Source organism: Mobula hypostoma, chromosome 19, assembly GCF_963921235.1.
Source record: "Mobula hypostoma chromosome 19, sMobHyp1.1, whole genome shotgun sequence".
Lineage (NCBI taxonomy): Eukaryota > Metazoa > Chordata > Chondrichthyes > Myliobatiformes > Myliobatidae > Mobula > Mobula hypostoma.
Window position 1 is genome coordinate 11890817 of NC_086115.1, and position 20022 is coordinate 11910838.

Below are 20022 nucleotides of genomic sequence, written 5' to 3' on the forward strand. Positions count from 1 at the left end.
CCTTTTAATGAATTCTCGGGATGGAAAGAGGGCATACTAAGGAGAGAGGGGGAAAAGTTTGAGGGAGGTGTGCAGTTATTTACATAGGGTGGCGGCTACCTGGGGTGGTGGTGCAGGCAAATGTGATAGAGCTGTTTAAGTAGAACTCAGAACTGTACAGCATAGTGAAGGCCATTCAGCCCGCCACGTGGTGTTGACCGTTTAACCTACCCCAAGAACAATCTAGGTACATGGACGTGCGGAGGAAGGAGGGATTAGTGCTATTGGTAATTATTATGGTAGAGAATTGTGGGCTGAAGGGCTTGTTCCTGTACTGTACTGTTCTATGTTTGAAGGGAGGGAATAACAACGTGTGTTTTATGTTAATTGAGCAGCCAGGAGAGCCGCATGAATGCACTGTTAGTGACCCACCCCTAAATCTGTAGGTAAATATCAAACTACCTGCTCTGCTGAAAACCTTTAAAATTCATCTCTATCCCTGAGGGGTGCAGGGTGTATCAGAGTTTTACAGTGAGGACAACATTTGGCAGAAACTACCCAGGAGAAAGCAGTTATATGATTTCCTAAGTAGGACCAGCAGAATACTACTCTATCCCACACAGTAGACACGAACCTCTGATGGTGGTTTTGGCCTGAAACGTTGACTCTTCACTCCTGTCCAGCGATGCTGCCTGACTTGTTGAGCTCCTCCAGCATGTGTGTGTTGCTCAAGATTTGCAGCATCTGCAGAATCTCTTGTGTTTGTGATTTTTGGCAATGTTTTCCCAGGGTGGGACAGCAATGAGTTTCTCGGGTGATGAAGGCTGGCCGGGTTTTCTAGGTTCGGGACAATACTTCAGAGGGTTGTTGATGTATAAAACTGCTAATGGAGCAAGTCACCAAGATGGGGACAATGTTCCATGGTGTTGTCTCAGGGCAGGATGATATTTGGTGGCCGTGCCCACACCGGGACTTCCACCTTCAGCTGCACCAACATTCCCATCACTCTGGTATCACTCAGTTCGAGATCCCCAGCAAGGAGACAGTCTCACCAGCACTGCTGCAGACTCTCGGACACGATACCTCTCTCTGCTGAGAGCCAGTGATCAGACACACAGAACAATGACGATCCAGAGGAAGACACTGTCCAAATGTCCACACCCAACTTCCCTGGCACAGCCTCCCTGGGAACGTCTCAGGAAAACTTCCTTCCTGATGGTCATTCTGGTATTTAAACCCTTCCATATGTCTCTCCCTTCAAACATTGGCACATTTTCTTTCTGACATTCACACATTTACTCCCCTTTTCTTTTTCCCTCCTTGCCTCTCCTCTTCTCCAGACCACCCAATCTCCCCTTACTTCCCCCTCTGTCTCAACATCTGTACTCCTTCTCACCCCTTCTCACCCCTTCTCACCCCTTCTCACCCCTTCTCACCCCTTCTCACCCCTTCTCACCCCTTCTCAGCCCTTCTCACCCAAAATATTTTGACCCAGAAACCTCTCCTGCACTCTCTACAAAGCTTTGATGGGGCCTTAAGAATCGAATGCAACACTCCAGCTGGTGCCAACCAACAGTTTTATAAACCGGCAGCAAAACCTCTTGACTCTTGAACTCAGTTCCTCAACTGATAAACAACACATGCCATGCACCCTTAATTACCACCCTGTCAAGCTGTGTAGCCACTTGGAGGGAACTATGAACTTGGACCTCAAGATTCAACATCTACACTATTGAGGATCTCGCCATTAACAGTGCACTGTGCCTCTGCAGCACAACTCGATGGCTTCTTTTGACGAGGCAACCCTCCCAGACCGAGGATTACCCTGGTGAATATTATTTTGGTTTTATTTAGAAGTCCAATTGAGTAACAGGTCCCTCCAGACCAATGAGCCTGAGCCCCATGTGACCACTTAACTGTGTATGTCTTTGGAATATGGGAGAAAACAAGAGCGCCCGGGGAATCCCACATGGTCATGGAGAGAACGTATAGACCTTGCAGGACCTGAACCTTAGTCCCTGGCACTGTAATAGCATTGTGTGATCTACTGCACTACCACACTGCTCCCTGATTGGTGGATTCTCTCGATCAAACCGTTGAACCATATGAGAGCCTTGGTCAAACCGCTGTGTGCCACTGGCCTCTGACCCTGCGGTGTTGGGGGTTGGGTGTGGGCCGTGTCTCAGGGTGATGCCAGCTGGAATCTTGACATGTTGCCCCTCTCCCCCCTCTCCATTGCAGTGGGGATGGAGCCGGGGTCCCTGGTGCGCGCCATCTTCGAGTTCTGCCCCAGCGTCTCGGAGGAGCTGCCCATCTTCGGGGGAGATGTCATCGAGGTGCTGAGCGTGGTCGATGAGTTCTGGCTGCTGGGGAAGAAAGATGGAGTCACGGGTAAGTGTTCCTGCTGCCTCTCCTCTTCACCCTTGGTCACCCAGCTCAGAAATTTTACTTGGGACAGAGTGGGGATGGGGGGTGGGGGTTGAATTGCTTGGTCAGTTGAAGGTCATGAGGTCAAAGCCCAGAGGTCGATCAGAAGTCCAGAAGTGAGGCCCGATGGCAAGAGCCCAAGTCTGAGACCACTGGGGGCATTGGGGCCCAGTGTCTGTGTATCTCTGAGTCCATTGGAGGGCATGGGGGCTCAGTCTGTGTATCTCTGAGTCCATTGGAGGGCATGGGAGCCCAGTCTGTGTATTTTTGAGACCACTGAGAGCATTGGGTCCCAATGTCTGTGTATCTCTAAGTTCATTGGAGGGCATGGGGGCCCAGTGTCTATGAATCTCTGAGACCACTGAGGGTGTGGTGGCCAAGTGCCTACCCATTCTGCGAATCCTGATCTCCGATGGTGGACTGTATGTGCGTGTGTGGGTGAGACTGAAGAAGGAACAGGGCTTGTTTGGTGTTGTTGCTTTGTCACTTGGTCTCTTGTATTTTGCTGTGTTCTGTGTTGTCCTGCTGAACATTGTGGGTATTCTATGTTGGCATCAGTATGTGTGGTGACACTTGTGGGCTGCCCCCAGTGCATCCTTGGGTAGTGTTGGTTGATAACATACAGTGGAATGTATCATTCGTGTTTTGATGTACATGTGATAAATCTGGATCTGCATCTTTTGAGGCCGTTGACCTTTGGATCGAAGCCTGCCCCTCACTGCCAATCTGCTTTCTCTCCACTACCCCCCCCCCCGCCCACACCCGTTGATCATGACCGTCCTTCAGTGTTGTGTCACGGAGTAACAGGAGCCCATATGGCCACTCGAGCAGGTGCCAGCTACTTTGGGTCATAGACTGACTACATCACAAAAACAGGTCACTCAGCCCATCTGCTCCATGCCAAATTGTTATTCTGCCCAGTCCCATCGACCCTCACCTGGACCATAGCCCTCCACACCTCTCCTGTCCACGTGCCTATCTAAACTTCCTCTTAAATGTTGAAATTGAGCCCACGTTCACCACTTCTAATGGTAGCTCGTTTCTCACTTTCACCACCCTGTGAGTGAAGAAGTTCCACCTCATGTTCCTTTCACCCTTAACCTACGACCTCTAGTTTAATTTATTGTCATTTACCACCAAAGGAAACAACGTTCCTCCAGACCAAGGTGCACAACACAGTACATATCGCTCACACACATAAAATAAGGTATTATTACCACAAATAAATTAAGAAATAATAATGTGCATTTACATTACAAGTTACAAAGTGAACAGTATAACACTACTGTCATTATACTAATCTCACCCAACCACAGTGGAAGAAATAGATACTCCTCATGATGAAGGTCAATCAACAAAATTTATGACCTGGTCACAGAGTCGTATAGCATGGGAACAGGCCCTTCACCCATCTGGTCCATTCTGACCAAGATCCCCATCCAGAATGGTTCCATTTACTAACTTCTGGCCTATCTTTCCTATCCATTTACACATTGATCTTATAGGGTATTATCTGTGAGGACCAGAAGGCACAGCCTCAGAATACAAGAACGTCCCTTTAGAACAGAGATGAGGAGGAATTTCTTTAGCCAGAGAGTGGTGAGTCTGTGGAATTCATTGCCACAGGCAGCTGTGGAGACCAAATCATTGAGTTTATTTAAAGCAGAGGTTGATGGGTCCTTCATTAGTCAAGGTGTCAATGGCTATGGGGAGAAGGCAGGAGAATGGGATTCCGAAGGGTAATAAATCAGCTGAGATCTAATGCTTGAGCAGAGTTGATGGGCTGAGTGGCCTAATTCTGCTCCTATGTCTTATAGGCTTAGTTGAGTTTGTCACTTGGGACCAGGAGGTTGATCCGGTCCTGTCTCTATGTAGCAAGGGGTAGGTGATCAAAGCACTTCTTGTTCGATATTGGAAATGAGGTTTGTCCCATTGATGCTGATTTCAATCCTGACTTGTTATGGTGCAGCATACACAGGGAAGAAATCAGCAGGTCAGGCAGCATCAATGGAGCGGAAAAGGGTTTGGAGCCAAGACCCTTTGTCATGACGGGAATGGTAGGAGTCAGAAGCCAGAATAAGAGGGCGACGACGAAGAGTCTTTGGCCTGAAATATTGGTTGTTTATTCCTCTCCGTAAATGCTGCCTGACCTGCTGAGCTGCTCCAGCGTTTTGTGTTTCTCGTCCAGATTTCCAGCATCTGCTGGATAGGTAAGGCAACACTTCACCTGTGAGTCGACTGGGGTGATATACTGCGTCCGGTGCTCCTTGTGCGGCCTTCTATACATTGGCGAGACCCGACGCAGACTGGAAGACCGTTTTGCTGAACACCTACGCTCTGTCCGCCAGAGAAAGCAGGATCTCCCAGTGGCCACACATTTTAATTCCACGTCCCATTCCCATTCTGATATGTCTATCCACGACCTTCTCTACTGTAAAGATGAAGCCACTCTCAGGTTGGAGGAACATCACCTTATATTCCGTCTGAGTAGCCTCCAACCTGATGGCATGAACATCGACTTCTCTAACTTTCGTTAATACCCCTCCTCCCCTTCTTACCCCATCCCTTATTTATTTATTTATTATTTTTTTTCCTTGTTTTTCTCCCTCTGTCCCTCTCATTATAACTCCTTGCCTGCTCTCCATCTTCCTCTGGGCTTCCCCCTCCCCCTTTCTTTCTCCCTGGGCTTCCTGTCCCATGATCCTCTCCCTTCTCCAGCCTTGTATCCCTTTTGCCAATCAACTGTCCAGCTCTTGGCTCCATCCCTCCCGCTCCTGTCTTCTCCTATCATTTCGGATCTACCCCTCCCCCTCCAACTTTCAAATCTCTTACTGTTTCTTCTTTCAGATAGTCCTGACGAAGGGTCTCAGCCCGAAACGTCGACTGTATCTCTTCCTATAGATGCTGCCTGGCCTGCTGGGTTCACCAGCATTTTGTGTGTGTGTGTTGCCTGAATTTCCAGTATCTGCAGATTTCCTCGTCTTTGCGTCTCTTATGGTGAATGTTCTTTGCTGGGGTTCGGGACTTTCGGTCTAATTATGTCTCTAATACATCCTCTCCCTGTCTACCTCCCTCACGTCACTTCCCCCTCCCCCCTTTAACCAACAGGTCAGTTCCCCAGCAGTTTTGTGGAGCCTGTCTGCGTCCCCAACACCAAGCCGGGTGAGAGGCTCTGTGTCTGCACTGATGACTTCCGCGTCACATCCTCCTCAGACCTACCCCTCAAACGCGGTGAGTGCGAATATTGGGCGCTCTGGGGTGCCGGGATATCGGTAACGATAATGGCGATTTTTGTACAGCAACGTGGACGCAGCAAAACCATGTACGCAGCAGCTAGACAGACACCGAGCCCCGGCCCAGATACGTCAGGTCAGGTGATCCCCAAGCTTGGTTAAAGGATTCTGAGAACTTGTGAAAGAGGAAACGGTTGGAGAGCTTTCGGCACGTTGGCCTTCGTAAATCAGAGTTGGGATGTTATGCTGAACTTGTATAAGATGTTGGTGAGGTCAAATTTGGAATATCATGTGCAGTTTTGGTCACCTACCTACAGGAAAGATATCAATGAGATTGAAAGAGTGCAGAGAAAATTTACAAGGATGCTGCTAGGACTTGAGGACCTGAGTTATAGGGAAAGGTTTAATAGGTTAAGACTTTATTCCCTAGGGAATAGGAGAATGAGGGAAGATTTGATAGATGTATACAAAATTATGAAGGGTATAGATAGGGTAAGTGCAAGCAGGCTTTTTTCCACTTCTTTTCTGCCAAGGTTGGTTAAGATTAGAACGAGAGGTCATGGGTTAAGGCTGAAAGGTGAAATATTTAGGGGGAACCTGAGAGGGAACTTCACTCAGAGTGTGGTGAGACCTGCAGAGTTCCACCAGCATTTTGTGTGTGTGTTGCTCTGGATTTCCAGCATCTGCAGAGGTTCTTGTGTTTATCATTTATTTACAACACTGCATTGAGGTAGTACAAGGGAAATCGACAACAGAATGCAGAATAAAGTGTAAACTTGCTGCAGGGAAAGTGCAGAGCAGGTAGACGATGAGATGCAAGGTCATAACAAGGTAGATTGTGAGGTCGAGAGCCCATCTTACTGTACTTAGGGGGTTGTTCAGTAAGTCTTAAGCTGTCCTTGAGCCTGGTCTTATGTGCTTTCAGACATTTGTAACTTTTGCCCGATGGGAGAAAGGCGAAGAGGGAATGCCTGGGGTGGGTGGAGTCCTTGATTATGCTGGAGGCAGCGAGAGATGTCGGCAGAGCCTGTGGGGGGGTAGCTGGATCCTGTAATGTGCTGTATTATGTTCACAATACTCGGTGATTCTTGTGGTCTCAAGCAGAGCACTTGCCGTGCCAAGCTGTGATGCATCTGTAAAAATGGTGAGGGTCAAAGGGACCATGCTACACTTCTTTAAAGCCTTCTAAGGAAGCAGAGGTACTAGTTAGCTTTCTTGACCGTGGCGTCTACGTGGCTGGACCGGGAGAGGCAATTGGTGATGTTCACTCCTGGGAACTTGGTGATCCAAACGTAGTGCTGTTGATGTAAATGGGACTGCGGGCATTGCCTTCCCTCCCACTTCCTGAGGTCGTCTTCAACCTTCTAACTCAGAACTGAGTCAGGATTAAGCCACGAGTGCATTGGAACTGGGGCCCGATTGCAATGTGCTGATGCAGCTGGTCTCCTGAACCCTTCCTCTGCAGGTACATGGGCAGGAAGGAAGTCGTGCGTCACAGGGCCCTGCGCGTGACGCCCGTCAGCGTGATTCACAGCCTCGTGTCCCCATCGTACAATTGCTCGGTGGTTCTTGACTCAGCTCCCAGGGAGAAATCCTCTCTTTGTACTTTATGTCAACGCCGAATGTCTAATGACGGCCTCATTCCTCACAGTGCTGACTGTGAAAGGATGCAGTGTCCTTTCAGACACGTGTCCCTTTGTGGCCTTGTTCCCCCCCCCCCAACCCCCACCCCCTCCCTGACCTCTGACCATGGCAATCACATGGAAACCCTCAGTAATCTGCCGCTCGCCCCCTTCTTCATGCTCTCATCTGAAGGCAAGAGCTGGAGCCAGCAGAGGCTGACCTTGAGTCAGTCAGGTTTAGTGTGTAGACATGGAGCTGGCAAGCGGAATGCAGTGTGGGTAGATGTGAAACAGGCCGTGCCAGCAAGGATTATAAAGTCAATAAATGTTATCTCAATTGTTGGGGGATTGCAGACCTCTGCAAGGCAGAGATGGTCTTTGATTTGCAAAAGGCTTATTTGCAGACACAGCAGGTAACTAAGATCTATGCAGTACGTCATGAAATATGTTGTTTTGCAGCTACAGTTTAAAAGCTTTGTAGTCTAATACATGAGCAGCATAGATAGGAAGTTCATGTAGACTTTTTCCCATTGTTGAGAGTCCAAGAACTAGGGAGCGTAGATTTAAGGTGAGGGGGAAGATTTAAAAGGAATCTGAGGGACAACATTTATGGTATAGAACCATACCATAATCCATATGGAACTGGTATGGAAACACCAATGCTCTGGATCAGAAAATGTTACAAGTAGTAGTGGATATGGCCTCATCTATCATGGGTAAAGCCCACCCTGTCACTGAGTACATCTGGATGGAGTGCTGTCGCAGGAAAGCAGCATCCATCATCGAGGACCCCCACCACCCTGCTATGCTCTCCTCTTGCTGCTAGCTTGTGGAAGAAGACAGGAGCCTCAGGACTCTCACCACCAGATTCAGGAACAATTGCTCCTCAACCACCAGACTCTTGAACCAAAGGGAATCACTTCCCTCAGCTTCATTCACCTATCACTGATCCGTTCCCACAACCTATAGGCTCATTTTCAAGGACCCTTCATCTCATGTTTTAGATATTTATATCTTATTTAGTTCTTGTATTTGCAGAGTTTGTTGTCTTTTGCACTCTGGTTGTTTGTCCTTCTGGTTGGGTGTGATCTATCATTGATTCTGCTGTGTTTCTTATTACAGATAAATTTTAGTATTTCGTAAAAGAATGTAACACATTAAGTAACAGACAACTTTTCAAATAACAACTAGATTACTTTGTAGGTATATAGCCCAGTGTTTGATTAAACAAAGTTAACAAAAAGGTGTTAATGATCAATGACACGAGTTGAACGGACTAAACTGATTTAACTGAAACAGAAATGGGTGTAGATGAAATCAAACTGGGTGAAGGGCAACCAGACAGTTTAACCTTCATATCATCAAATCTTACACCGTGGCAAGAGTGAGCATAGTAAGGTGGTCATCCTTTATCAGCAAGGTCTCTCCCAAGCAGAAACGTTGCAGCAGACAAGAGTTTCAAGATGTGCTGCCACAGTTTTTGTGCTGAAGATCAAAGGAGAATTCAGGACAATTCAAACAAATCCGTATTTACAATGCTCCTTTGAATTGCAGGTAACAGTTTTAAATGCCTGGGTTTCCCCCACTATCATACCTAAAAGAAGTGTTAGTTACACAAAGAAACGGTCAAGGTTGAAAATCAGAAATGCAGTGGTCGGACACAGACACAGTGTACAGCAGATGAGAGATACGTCAAACTGTCATCACTTCTAAATCAGAACAGTTTTGGGCTCCTCATCTAAGGAAAGATGTGCTGGCATTGGAGAGGGTTCAGAGGAGGTTCACAAGGATGATTCCGGGAATGAAAGGGTTATCATATGAGGAATGCTTGATGACTCCGGGTCTGTATTCACTGGAATTTAGAAGGATGAGGGGATCTCATTGAAACCTTATGAATGTTGAAAGGCCTAAACAGAGTAGATACGGAAAGGATGTTTCCCATGGTGGAGGAGTCTAGGACAAGAGGACACATCCTCAGGATAGAGGGGCATCCATTTAAAACAGATTTGCGGAGAAATTTCTTTATTCAGATGGTGGTGAGTTTGAGGAATTTGTTACCACAGGCAGCTGTGGAGGCCAGGTCGTTGGGTGTATTTAAGGCAGAGATTGATAGGTTCTTGATTGGACACGGCATCAAAGGTTATGGGGAGAAGACCGGGGAGTGGGGCTAAGAAGGGGAGAAAAGGATGAGCCATGATTGAATAGTGGATCAGACTCGAAGGGCCAAATGGCCTAATTCTGCTCCTGTGTCTTATGGTCTAAATCCAGTACTTCTGTGAGTTCTGAACTCACAGAAACCACTGGAACCCAATACACCTCCCCCCTTAGTCCAGAGATGTCTTGTCCGAAGTGGTCTTCATGGAAGACTTGCTACCAATGAGCCATTTTTTCCAAATTGGAGACAAAGCCAGGAGACTCACCCGCACACAAACTCACAAGGGCTGGGGTGCCGAACGATGGCAGCAAGTGCTCTGGATTGACAATTGAAATTTCAATTCTTTGGCTCAAGCAGAGGCAGTTTGTTCATAGCTGGAGAGTGCTAATGGATGAGGGTCTGCAGTCAACAGTGAAGCACGACAGAGATTCCCTGCGGGTTCGGGGCTGAACTTCTGCAAATGGGGTTGGTAATCTGGTCAGAATTAATGGAATTTTCAAAGCTGAGAAGTACAAGCAGATTTTCATCCATCATGTAATACCAACAGGAATGCATCTGACGGTCCCAACTTCATTCTGCAGCGGGACACTGACCCCAAACACACAGCCAAGCTCATAAAGAACTAACTTCAGCAAAAAGAAGAACAGGGAGTTCTGCAACAGATGGTATGACCTCCACAGAGCCCTGATCTCAACATCATCAATGCTGTCTGGAATTAACTAGAGAGGTGGAAGTACACAAGACAGCCAAAGTCTGCAGAACTTTGGCAAGTTCTCCAAGATGCTAGGGACAACTGCCAGCTGATGTTCTTATAAAACTTCACAGCAGGGTACCTAAGAGAATTGATGCAGTTTTAAGGGCAAAGTGTTCACACCAAATATTGATTTTATTTATTTTTTTACTGTTTACTGCTCTTTATCGTCTTTTTCTGGTATTTAGGAACAGGAACTTTTAATTTCGTTATTTTTGAAAGCCTCATCGCTTTACATAATTTTTAAACATGCCTGAGACTATTGCACAGTACTGAAGGAGCAGAATCAGGCCATTCAGCCCATTGAGTCTGTTCCACCACTTCATCGTGGCTGATCCATTTTCCCTCTCAGCCCCAATCTTCTGCCTTCTCCCTGTAACATTTGACACCCTTAATCAAGAACCTACCAACCTCCACATTAAGTACACACAATGATTTGGCCTCCACAGCTACCTGTGGCAGTGAATTCTCCAGATCTTGAACTCCTTAGGTATTTTGGTTGGCGTGGAACAGTTAAGCCAAAGGGCCTTTTTCTGTGCTATATGACTAATTTGATGAAACATCATCAGTCCAAAAGTTTGATTCTGTCTCTACAGACGATGTATGACCTGTTGAATATTTCTGGTAACGTATTGATTTTATTTCAGAAATCTAGCATTGCAATTTGTAGCCTTTGCGGTACATTTTTTTTCTCTTCAGATGTTAGTAACTTGCAGCTCCCGCTGCCGTGTCTGTTCGAGAAACACTTTGAACTCAGCTTCCACGTCCCAAGCTCCCTTTACCCTCCTCGCCTTCCGGGGTGTCCAATTGGAACCTTGACCTCAGATTCACCACCAGAGTGGCCAACCGTTGTAGGAATGGACAGTCTGTCTCACTGATCCAACGGGTCACAACTCACCCTGGTTTAAACTGGTTCTCTCTCATCCCCGTGTATTCAGGTACTGTGCTTCGAGTTCCCTCACTCTGATTCATCCTCTAAAGGCATTCTTGGAATTTGCAGCTCCTTCAGAGCTATCCTGACCTGTGTCTTGGCAGTAAGCATGCACATGAACACAAACTTCCTGACTTGTGCACACAGGAATTGGCCTATGCTTTCCCTCTTTTGTGCCCTCACCACCTTACCCTTCTCCCATTCATGTCTCACCCTTTCTCATACAATACCTGTGCACCACAGACAGACACATGCACTTCCTACCCCACCCTTATCTCCGTCACTGTCCCCCTCTCATACACATGCACTACATACTCTCATGTGACGCCCCCAGCCCTCTTTCTTTGTCCCCTCCATCTCTCACCTCCCAACTTCTAACATCATTCCCACTCTTCCCCGCCCCCCCACCACCTTACCTGCCTATCAACCCCCCATCCTCCCACCTGGATCAACCTACCACCGCCAGCTCTTGCTCCAACCTTTGCCCGAACCTTTTTAAAGTGGCTATCTCTCCTCTTTCTCTCCAGTCCAGGTGAAGGGTCTTGACCTGAAATATCGACTGTCCGTTTCCCTCCTCATCCACTGAGTTCCTCCAGCTTTCTGTGTGTTCAAGTTCAAGTTTAATTGTCAAACATACATGAATACCCATCAATGCAGCCAAATGAAACAGTATTACTCTGTGCCAAGGTGCAAAACACAATACCAGCAGTCACACACAGCACACATACCACATACAAGAAAGCAAGCACATATAACATATCAGTAAAATACAGTCACACAAAAAATATGGTCCAAGAGCCTTAGTCCATGAGTGTTACAGCAACCTGCAGTTGAACATAATAAGACTATAAGATATTGGAGCAGAAATAGGCCATTTTGCCCATTGAGTCTGCCACCATGCAATCATGACTGCTCCAATTTTCCTCTCAGCCACATTCTCCTGCCTTCTTCCCACATCCCTTCATGTCCTGACCAGTCAAGAATCTATCAACCTCTGCCTTAAAGACATGGTCTCCACAGCTGCCTGTGGCAAAGAATTCCACAGGTTCACCACTCTCTGGCTAAAGAAATTCCTCCTCATCTCCATTCTCAAAGGACGCCCCTCTATTCTGAGGCTGAGTCCTCTGGTCTTGGGCTCTCCCACCACAGGAAACATCCTCCCCACATTCATTCTGTCAAGGACTTTCATCATTTAATCAATTTCAATGAAGTCACCCCTCATTCTTCTGAATTCTAGAGGAATACTGGCCCAGAGCCATGAAACGCTGTTCATATGACAAGCCATTCAATTATTTTGGAATCATTTTCATGAACCTCCTTTTAACCCTCTCCAGTTTCAGCACATCCTTTCTAAGGGCCCAAAGCTGCTCACAATACTCCAAGCGAGGCCTCACCAGTGCTTTATAAAGTCTCACATTATATCCTTGCTTCCTCACCACAGTCTCAACCTGCAAATTAACCTTTACGGAATTCTACACAAGGACTCCCAAGTCCCTTTGCGCCTCAGACTTTTATACTTTTTCTCCATTTAGAAATAATCAACCCTTTCATTTCTTCTACCAAAGTGCATGACCATACACTTCCCGACACTGTTCTATCTGCCACTTCTTTTCCTATTCTTCTAATCTGTCTGAGGTCTCCTGTAACCTCTCTACTTCCTCCAAACTACGTGCCCAAACTACCTGCCCCTCCACCTATCTTCATATCATCTGCAAACTTTGCAGCAAAGCCATCAATTCCGTCATCCAAATCATTGACATGTAATATAAAAAGAACTGGTCCCACCACAGACTCCTGTGGAGCACCAGAAAAGGCTCCCTTTATTCCCATTCTCTGCCTCTTTCCAGTCAGCCACTGCTTTATCCATGCTAGAATCTTTCCTGTAACACCACGGGCTCGTAGCCTGTTGAGCACCCTCATGTGTGGCACCTAGTTAAAGACCTCCTGAGTCTATTTTGCTTGTTATTTCTTCAAAGAATTCCAACAGATTTGTCAGGCAAGATTTTCCCTTGAGGAGACCATGCTGACTATGGCCTATTTTATCATGTGCTTCCAAGTACACTGAGACCTCATTCTTAATAATCTTCCCAACAACTGAAGTCAGACTAACTGGCCTATAGTTTCCTTTCTTCTGCCTCTCTCCCTTCTTGAAGGGAGTGACATAGTCATAGTCATACTTTATTGATCCGGGGGGAAATTGGTTTTCGTTACAGCTGCACCATAAATAATAAATAGTAATAGAACCATAAATAGTTAAATAGTAATATGTAAATTATGCCAGTAAATTATGAAGTAAGTCCAGGACCAGCCTATTGGCTCAGGGTGTCTGACCCTCCAAGGGAGGAGTTGTAAAGTTTGATGGCCACAGGCAGGAATGACTTCCTATGACGCTCTGTGCTGCATCTCGGTGGAATGAGTCTCTGGCTGAATGTACTCCTGTGCCCAGCCAGTACATTATGTAGTGGATGGGAGACATTGTCCAAGATGGCATGCAACTTGGACAGCATCTTCTTTTCAGACACCACCGTGAGAGAGTCCAGTTCCATCCCCACAACATCACTGGCCTTACGAATAAGTTTGTTGATTCTGTTGGTGTCTGCTACCCTCAGCCTGCTGCCCCAGCACACAACAGCAAACATGATAGCACTGGCCACCACAGACTCACATTTGCAATTTTCTAGCCTTCAAGAACCATTCCAGAATCTAGTGATTCTTGAAGGATCATTACCAATACCTCCTCAGTCTCTTCAGCCACCTCTTTCAGAACTTTAGGGTGTACACCATCTGGTCCAGGTGACTTGTTTATCTTCAGGTTCCCAAGAATCTTCTCTTTAGTAATGGTAACCACACGCTTCATGACCCCTGACACCTGGAACATCCACCTCATTGCTAGTGTCTTCTACAGTGAAGACCGATGCAAAATACTTATTCAGTTTGTCTGCCATTTTGTTGTCCCCCATTTCTACATCACCAGCATTGTTTTCCAGTGGTCCAATATCCACTCTCGCTTCTCTTTTACCCCTTATGTATTTGAAGAAATTTTTGGTGTCCTCTTTAATATTATTGGATAACTTACTTCCGTATTCCATCTTTACTTCCTTAATAAGTTTTTTTTAGTTGCCTTCTGTTGGTTTTTAAAAGCTTCCAAATCCTCTAACTTCCCCTAATTTTTGCTCTATTATAAGCCCTCTCTTTGGGTTTTTGTTGGCCTCAACCTCTCTTGATAGCCGTGGTTGTGTTATCTTGCCTTTAGAATACTTCTTCCTCTTTCGGATGTATATATCCTGATGTATATATCCTGTGCCTTCCGAGTTGCTACCAGAAATTCCAGCTATTGCTGCTCTACCGTCATCCCTGCCAGTGTTCTTTTCCAATCAATTCTGGCCAGCTCCTCTCTCATGCCTCTGTAATTTCCTTTACTTCACTGTAATACTGACATTATCTATTCCTCAAAATTCCGGGTGAATTCAATGATATTATGATCACTTTCCCTTGAGGGTTATTTTACCTTAAGCTCTCTAATCAATTTTGGTTCATTGCACAACACCCAATTCAGAATAACTGATCTCCTAGTGGACTCAACCATGAGCTGCTCTAAAAAGTCATCTCGTAGGCACTCTAGACATTTCCCCCCTTTTGGAATCCAGCACCAGCCTGATTTTCCCAAACTACCTGCATATTGAAAGCCCCCATGACTATTGTAACATTGCCCTTTTGACATGCATTTTCTATCTCCTGTTGTAATTTGTAGACCACATCTGTACTACTGTTTGGGGGTATGTATACAACTCCCATCAGGGTCTTTTTACCCTCACAGTTCCTTAGCTCTATCCACAATGATTCAACACCTTCCAACCCTGTGTCACCTCTTTCTAATGATTTGATTTCATCTCTTACCAACAGAGAACACCACCCCCTCTGCCTTCCTGCCTGTCCTTTCAATACAATGTGTATCCTTGGACATTAAGGTCCAAGCTATGATTCAGTGATGCCTGCAACATCATAGCTGCCAATCTGCAACTGTGCTGCAAGTTTATCTACCTTATTCCGGATACTGCACACATTCAAACATCTTCAGTCCTGCATTATCCCTTTTTGATTCTATCCACCTTTTACATTGCAACTCATCCTGTTGACTGCAATTTTGCCCTATCACCTGCCTCTCCTCACTACACGTTGCCTCTGTTTGTAAACCAGCTACCTCGTCTTCAACACTATCATCTGCCTTTCCTACGATACTTCTTGCATTGAAATATACACAGCTCAGGACACTAGTCGCACCATGCTTAACCTTTTGATTCCCAAGTTTGCTTGATGTCTAACTAACATCTGTGTCCACAACCTCTCCACTACCTGTTCTGGCACTCTGGTTCCCGTACCCCTGCCACTCTAGTTTAAACCCCACCGTGCAACATTAACAAACCTTCCCACTGGAATATTAGTTCCCCTCCAGTTCAGGTGTAAACCATCCCTTCTGTACAGTTCCCAGTGATCCAAAAATCTTATCCCCGACCTCCTACACCAACTCCTTGGCCACATTATTAAACTATACTAGACGACGGGGTGACCCGTTGGGACGCCCTTTGAGAGAAGGGTAGTGCAGTCTGATGTGACCAGAATGAACATTAAATTTCCCTGAATGCTATTGGTGTCGCTTTGCTTTAGAAACTGAAGTAGAAAGCCTCGGTTTATTCAAGAAGAATGACACGTAGCAAAGCAAATATAGCTGCTCCTCATTTAACAAAGTAGGTTTTTGATGGCATCATTTCTGGTTTATCTGCCACCCTCGTGCCTCTCATTGTCATTCTGGAGACGTGCAGCCCTTTCATCCCCCGTCTCTTCATCTCTTCTGCTGTTTGTTGTTTGTCTCTGATCCTGGAGACGTGCATGCCTCTCCTCCCCTGCCTCTTCTTCTCTCATCTTTTTTTGTCCTGACCCTTTGATCCTGGAGTCGTGCGGCCCTGGCTTCATCCAATTCTTGTTTTCTCCCTCTCCTTGCCGCTTCCTGACAACGTTTGGTGTCATCTCTTGACCATAATGTCCCACTTCCCTTTCCATGTGGCATAATTAGGCTGTCCATTTTTTTTTACCCTAATGCTAGAAGCACTAACACCAAAGGATGCTGATTATTCTTGATGGTGTGGTTGGTGCTCTCCTAAATAGACGTGATATAGTCACTGCTGTCCTTTGACTGCAGCAAAGGGTTTGATGGGTGTCTCGAAGTACGTCATTACAATAAGATTTAATTATCTCTTATTGATGGGTGGCAGTTAGATCTGTCCCAATCCTGCACATGCTGATGGTGATTAGCAGAATGTGACCCCTCGAAATAGAGCTGCCCTGCCCTTTTGCTCCGGTAGGTCTCGCTGCTGAGGCTGGACGTGCGCATGCGTCGGGCTGTCGCGTCCTGATTTCCATGATGGCCAATCGGGTCTCAGGTGAAAGCCAGTCTGTTGATTTTTGGCGAATGAGCAATTTTGTACGAATATATAACTGAACTTTGCCTGCACTCTGTAAGTTAGCGCATTTTAATTCAATTTAGCCAAAAAAAGTGCCGCTGTAATGCACCGTTTGCGCTAATTGGAGGTCACAAACAGACAGAGCATGAGAGTTTTAGTAGTATATAGATAATCTTCCTAATTATGGTTGTCTTCTGCCAAGCGAACACCTGGGGGCAGCACAGACTCCAATGGAATGCACAGACTCCAACACCCCTCTCCTGAATGGCTGTAAACAGGCGATGCCACGGCTTGAGGCCTAGTATTTGCTATGACCAAGGCCACGCAGTTCCCCCCCCCCCGACCCCAGGCAATACACCAATAAATCAGTGAATCGGACTTGCAGCATTCCACATTCACAATATCCAACAGGGTGTTGTGATCACAAGAAAAGCGACTAAGGTGGTCACACGCTGTCAGACTGCACACCAACTCCGATGCCTTTCTGACCCAGGCAGCAGCTCCCTCCAGTCCAAATCCCTCCTCCCTTGCCTTTCTGACCCAGGCAGTGGCACAGCCACCCCAAGTCAGCTTCCTCAGTTTCTCTGCCAACAAATACCTCGCTGATGGGGTATACCTGCAGTACTTTAAGTTCATGAAGTCCAGCAGGGTCCTGCAATTGTTAAAAAGTATATTTCACAAAGACAATGACTCCTTTGGTTGACCCCCTAGAAGCCGCTGCGACCAAGCCCTCCGCTATCTTACTGGAAGATGCTTCCAGCATCTGCAGTCTTGTGTGTCTCTATAAATGTGTAAATAGGGCCATGCACATGTATGTTTGTTACATGTCTTGAATGTGCTCCACACGCATGTTTACCTTCCTATATTCCGTCATACACCTGTGGTGGGAAGAGTCAGGTTTGTTGGGAATGGGGTGCAGGTCAGTTACCCTGTTGAACCTCCAGAGGGCAGCACATCCTGATTGCTTCCCGAATGATAGACCACTGGAACAGTGCAGGCCCTAAAGTCCACCATATTGTGACAATAGACAATAGGTGCAGGAGTAGGCCATTCAGCCCTTCGAGACAGCACCGCTATTCACTGTGATCATGGCTGATCATCCACAATCAGTACCCCATTCCTGCCTTCTCCCCATATCCCTTCACTCCACTATCTTTGAGGGTTCTATCTAACTGTTTATCATAAGACCTAGAAGCATATTTAGGCCATTTGGCCCATCGAGTCTGCTCTGTCAATCAATCATGGCTGATCCCTTTTTCTGTCTCCTCAACCCCATTCCCCGGTCTTCTCCCCATCACCTTTGATGCCGTGTCCAGTCAAGAACCTATCGATCTCTGCCTTAAGTGCACCCAGTGACCTGGCCTCCACACCTGCCTGTGGTAACAAATTCCACAAATTCTCCACCCTCTAACTAAAGAAATTTCTCTGCATCTTTGCTTTAAATGGATGCCCCTCTATCCTGAGGCTATGCCCTCTTGTCCTAGACTTTCCCACCACGGGAAATATCCTTTCCACATCTACTCTGTCTAGGCCTTTCAAGATTTGAAGGGTTTCAATGAGAAACCCCCTCATCCTTCTGAATTCCAGCGAGTACAGACCCAGAGCCAACAAACGTACCTGGTAAGGTAATCATTTCATTCCTGGAATCATGTCTCTGATGGGCAACATGCACTAGTTTCAGGCCCAGACTCGTCTGGTGCTCATTTTTAGACTGCCTCCGTCGGTCAGAGTTGACCACAAATACTGTGTTTCTTGAAAGAATCCAGAGAATTGGCCTCCTCTGCCTTCTGAGGAAGCGCATTCCACAGAACCACAACCCTCTGTGTGGAAAAAGTTTTTCCTCAACTCCGTTCTAAATGGTCTACCCCTTATTCTTAAAATGTGGCCTCTGGTTCTGGATTCCTCCAACATCGGGAACATGTTTCCTGCCTCTAGCGTGTCCAATCCCTTAATAATCCTATATGTTTCAATCAGATCCCCTCTCATCCTTCTAAATTCCAGTGATACAAGCCCTGTCGCTCCAATCTTTCAACATATGACAGTCCAGCCATCCCAGGAATTAACCTCGTGAACCTACGCTGCACTCCCTCAATAGCTAGAATGTCCTTCCTCAAACTTGGAGACCAAAACTGTACACAATACTCCAGGTGTGGTGCCACCAGGGCCCAGTACAACTGCAGAAGGACCTCTTTGCTCCTATACTCAACTCCCCTTGTTATGAAGGCCAACATGCCATTAGCTTTCTTCACTGCCTGCTGTACCTGCATGCTTACTTTCAGTAACTGATGAACAAGGACACCTAGATCTCATTGTACTTCCCCTTTTCCTAACTTGGCACCATTCAGATAGTAATCTGCCTCCCTGTTCTTGCCACCAAAGTGGATAACTTCACATTTATCCACATTAAACTGCATCTGCCCACTCAACCAACCTGTCCAAGTCACCCTGCATTCTCATAACATTCTCCTCACATTTCACACTGCCACCCAGCTTTGTGTCATCTGCAAATTTGCTAATGTTACTTTTAATCCCTTCATCTAAATCATTAATGTATATTGTAAATAGCTGCGGTCCCAGCACCAAGCCTTGCAGTACCCCACTAGTCACTGCCTGCCACTCTGAAAAGGACCCATTAATCCCTACTCTTTGTTTCCTGCCTGCCAACCAATTTTCTATCCATGTCAGTACCCTACCCCCAATACCATTTGCTCTAATTTTGCCCACTAACCTCCTATGTGGGACCTTATCAAAGGCTTTCTGCAAGTCCAGGTACACTACATCCACTGGTTTTCCCATGTCCATTTTTATAGTTACTTTCTCAAAAAATTCCAGAAGATTAGTCAAGCATGATTTCCCCTTCTAAATCCATGCTGACTTGGACCTATCCTGCTACTGCTATCTAAATATGCCGCTATTTCATCTTTTATGATTGATTCCAGCATCTTCCCCACCACTGATGTCAGACTAACTGGTCTATAATTGCTTGTTTTCTCTCTCCCTCCTTTCTTAAAAAGTGGGATAACATTAGCTACCCTCCAATCCACAGGAACTGATCCTGAATCTATAGAACATTGGAAAATGATTACCAATGCATCCACGATTTCTAGAGCCACCTCCTTAAGTACCCTGGGATGCAGACCATCAGGTCCTGGGGATTTATCAGCCTTCAGTCCCATCAGTTTATCCAACACCATTTTCTGCCTGATGTGAATTTCCTTCAGTTCCTCTGTTACCCTAGGGCCTCTGGCCACTATTACATCTGGGAGATTGTTTGTGTCTTCCCTAGTGAAGACAGATCCAAAGTACCTGTTCAGCTCGTCTGCCATTTCATTGTTCCCCATAATAATTTCACCCGTTTCTGTCTTCAAGGGCCCAACTTTGGTCTTAACTAGTTTTTTCCTCTTCACATAACTAAAGAAGCTTTTATTATCCTTCTTTATATTCTTGGCTAGCTTACCTTCGTAC

At 46.2% G+C, this 20022-nt stretch overlaps 1 protein-coding gene across 3 annotated transcripts in view; it reads left to right on the plus strand.

Annotated features, from left to right (window-relative positions):
- The window catches only part of dnmbp (dynamin binding protein), a 139878-nt gene that overhangs the window by 36643 nt on the left and 83213 nt on the right, over positions 1 to 20022 (plus strand). For 2 of the 3 annotated variants that reach the window (XM_063071335.1, XM_063071336.1), the window contains exons 2-3: positions 2221 to 2370; positions 5515 to 5637. In XM_063071335.1, the coding sequence (XP_062927405.1) occupies positions 2226 to 2370; positions 5515 to 5637 (268 nt within the window). In that variant the 5' untranslated portion in view covers positions 2221 to 2225. The remainder of the gene's footprint in view (positions 1 to 2220; positions 2371 to 5514; positions 5638 to 20022) is intronic. The other variant, XM_063071337.1, reaches the window with a different exon arrangement.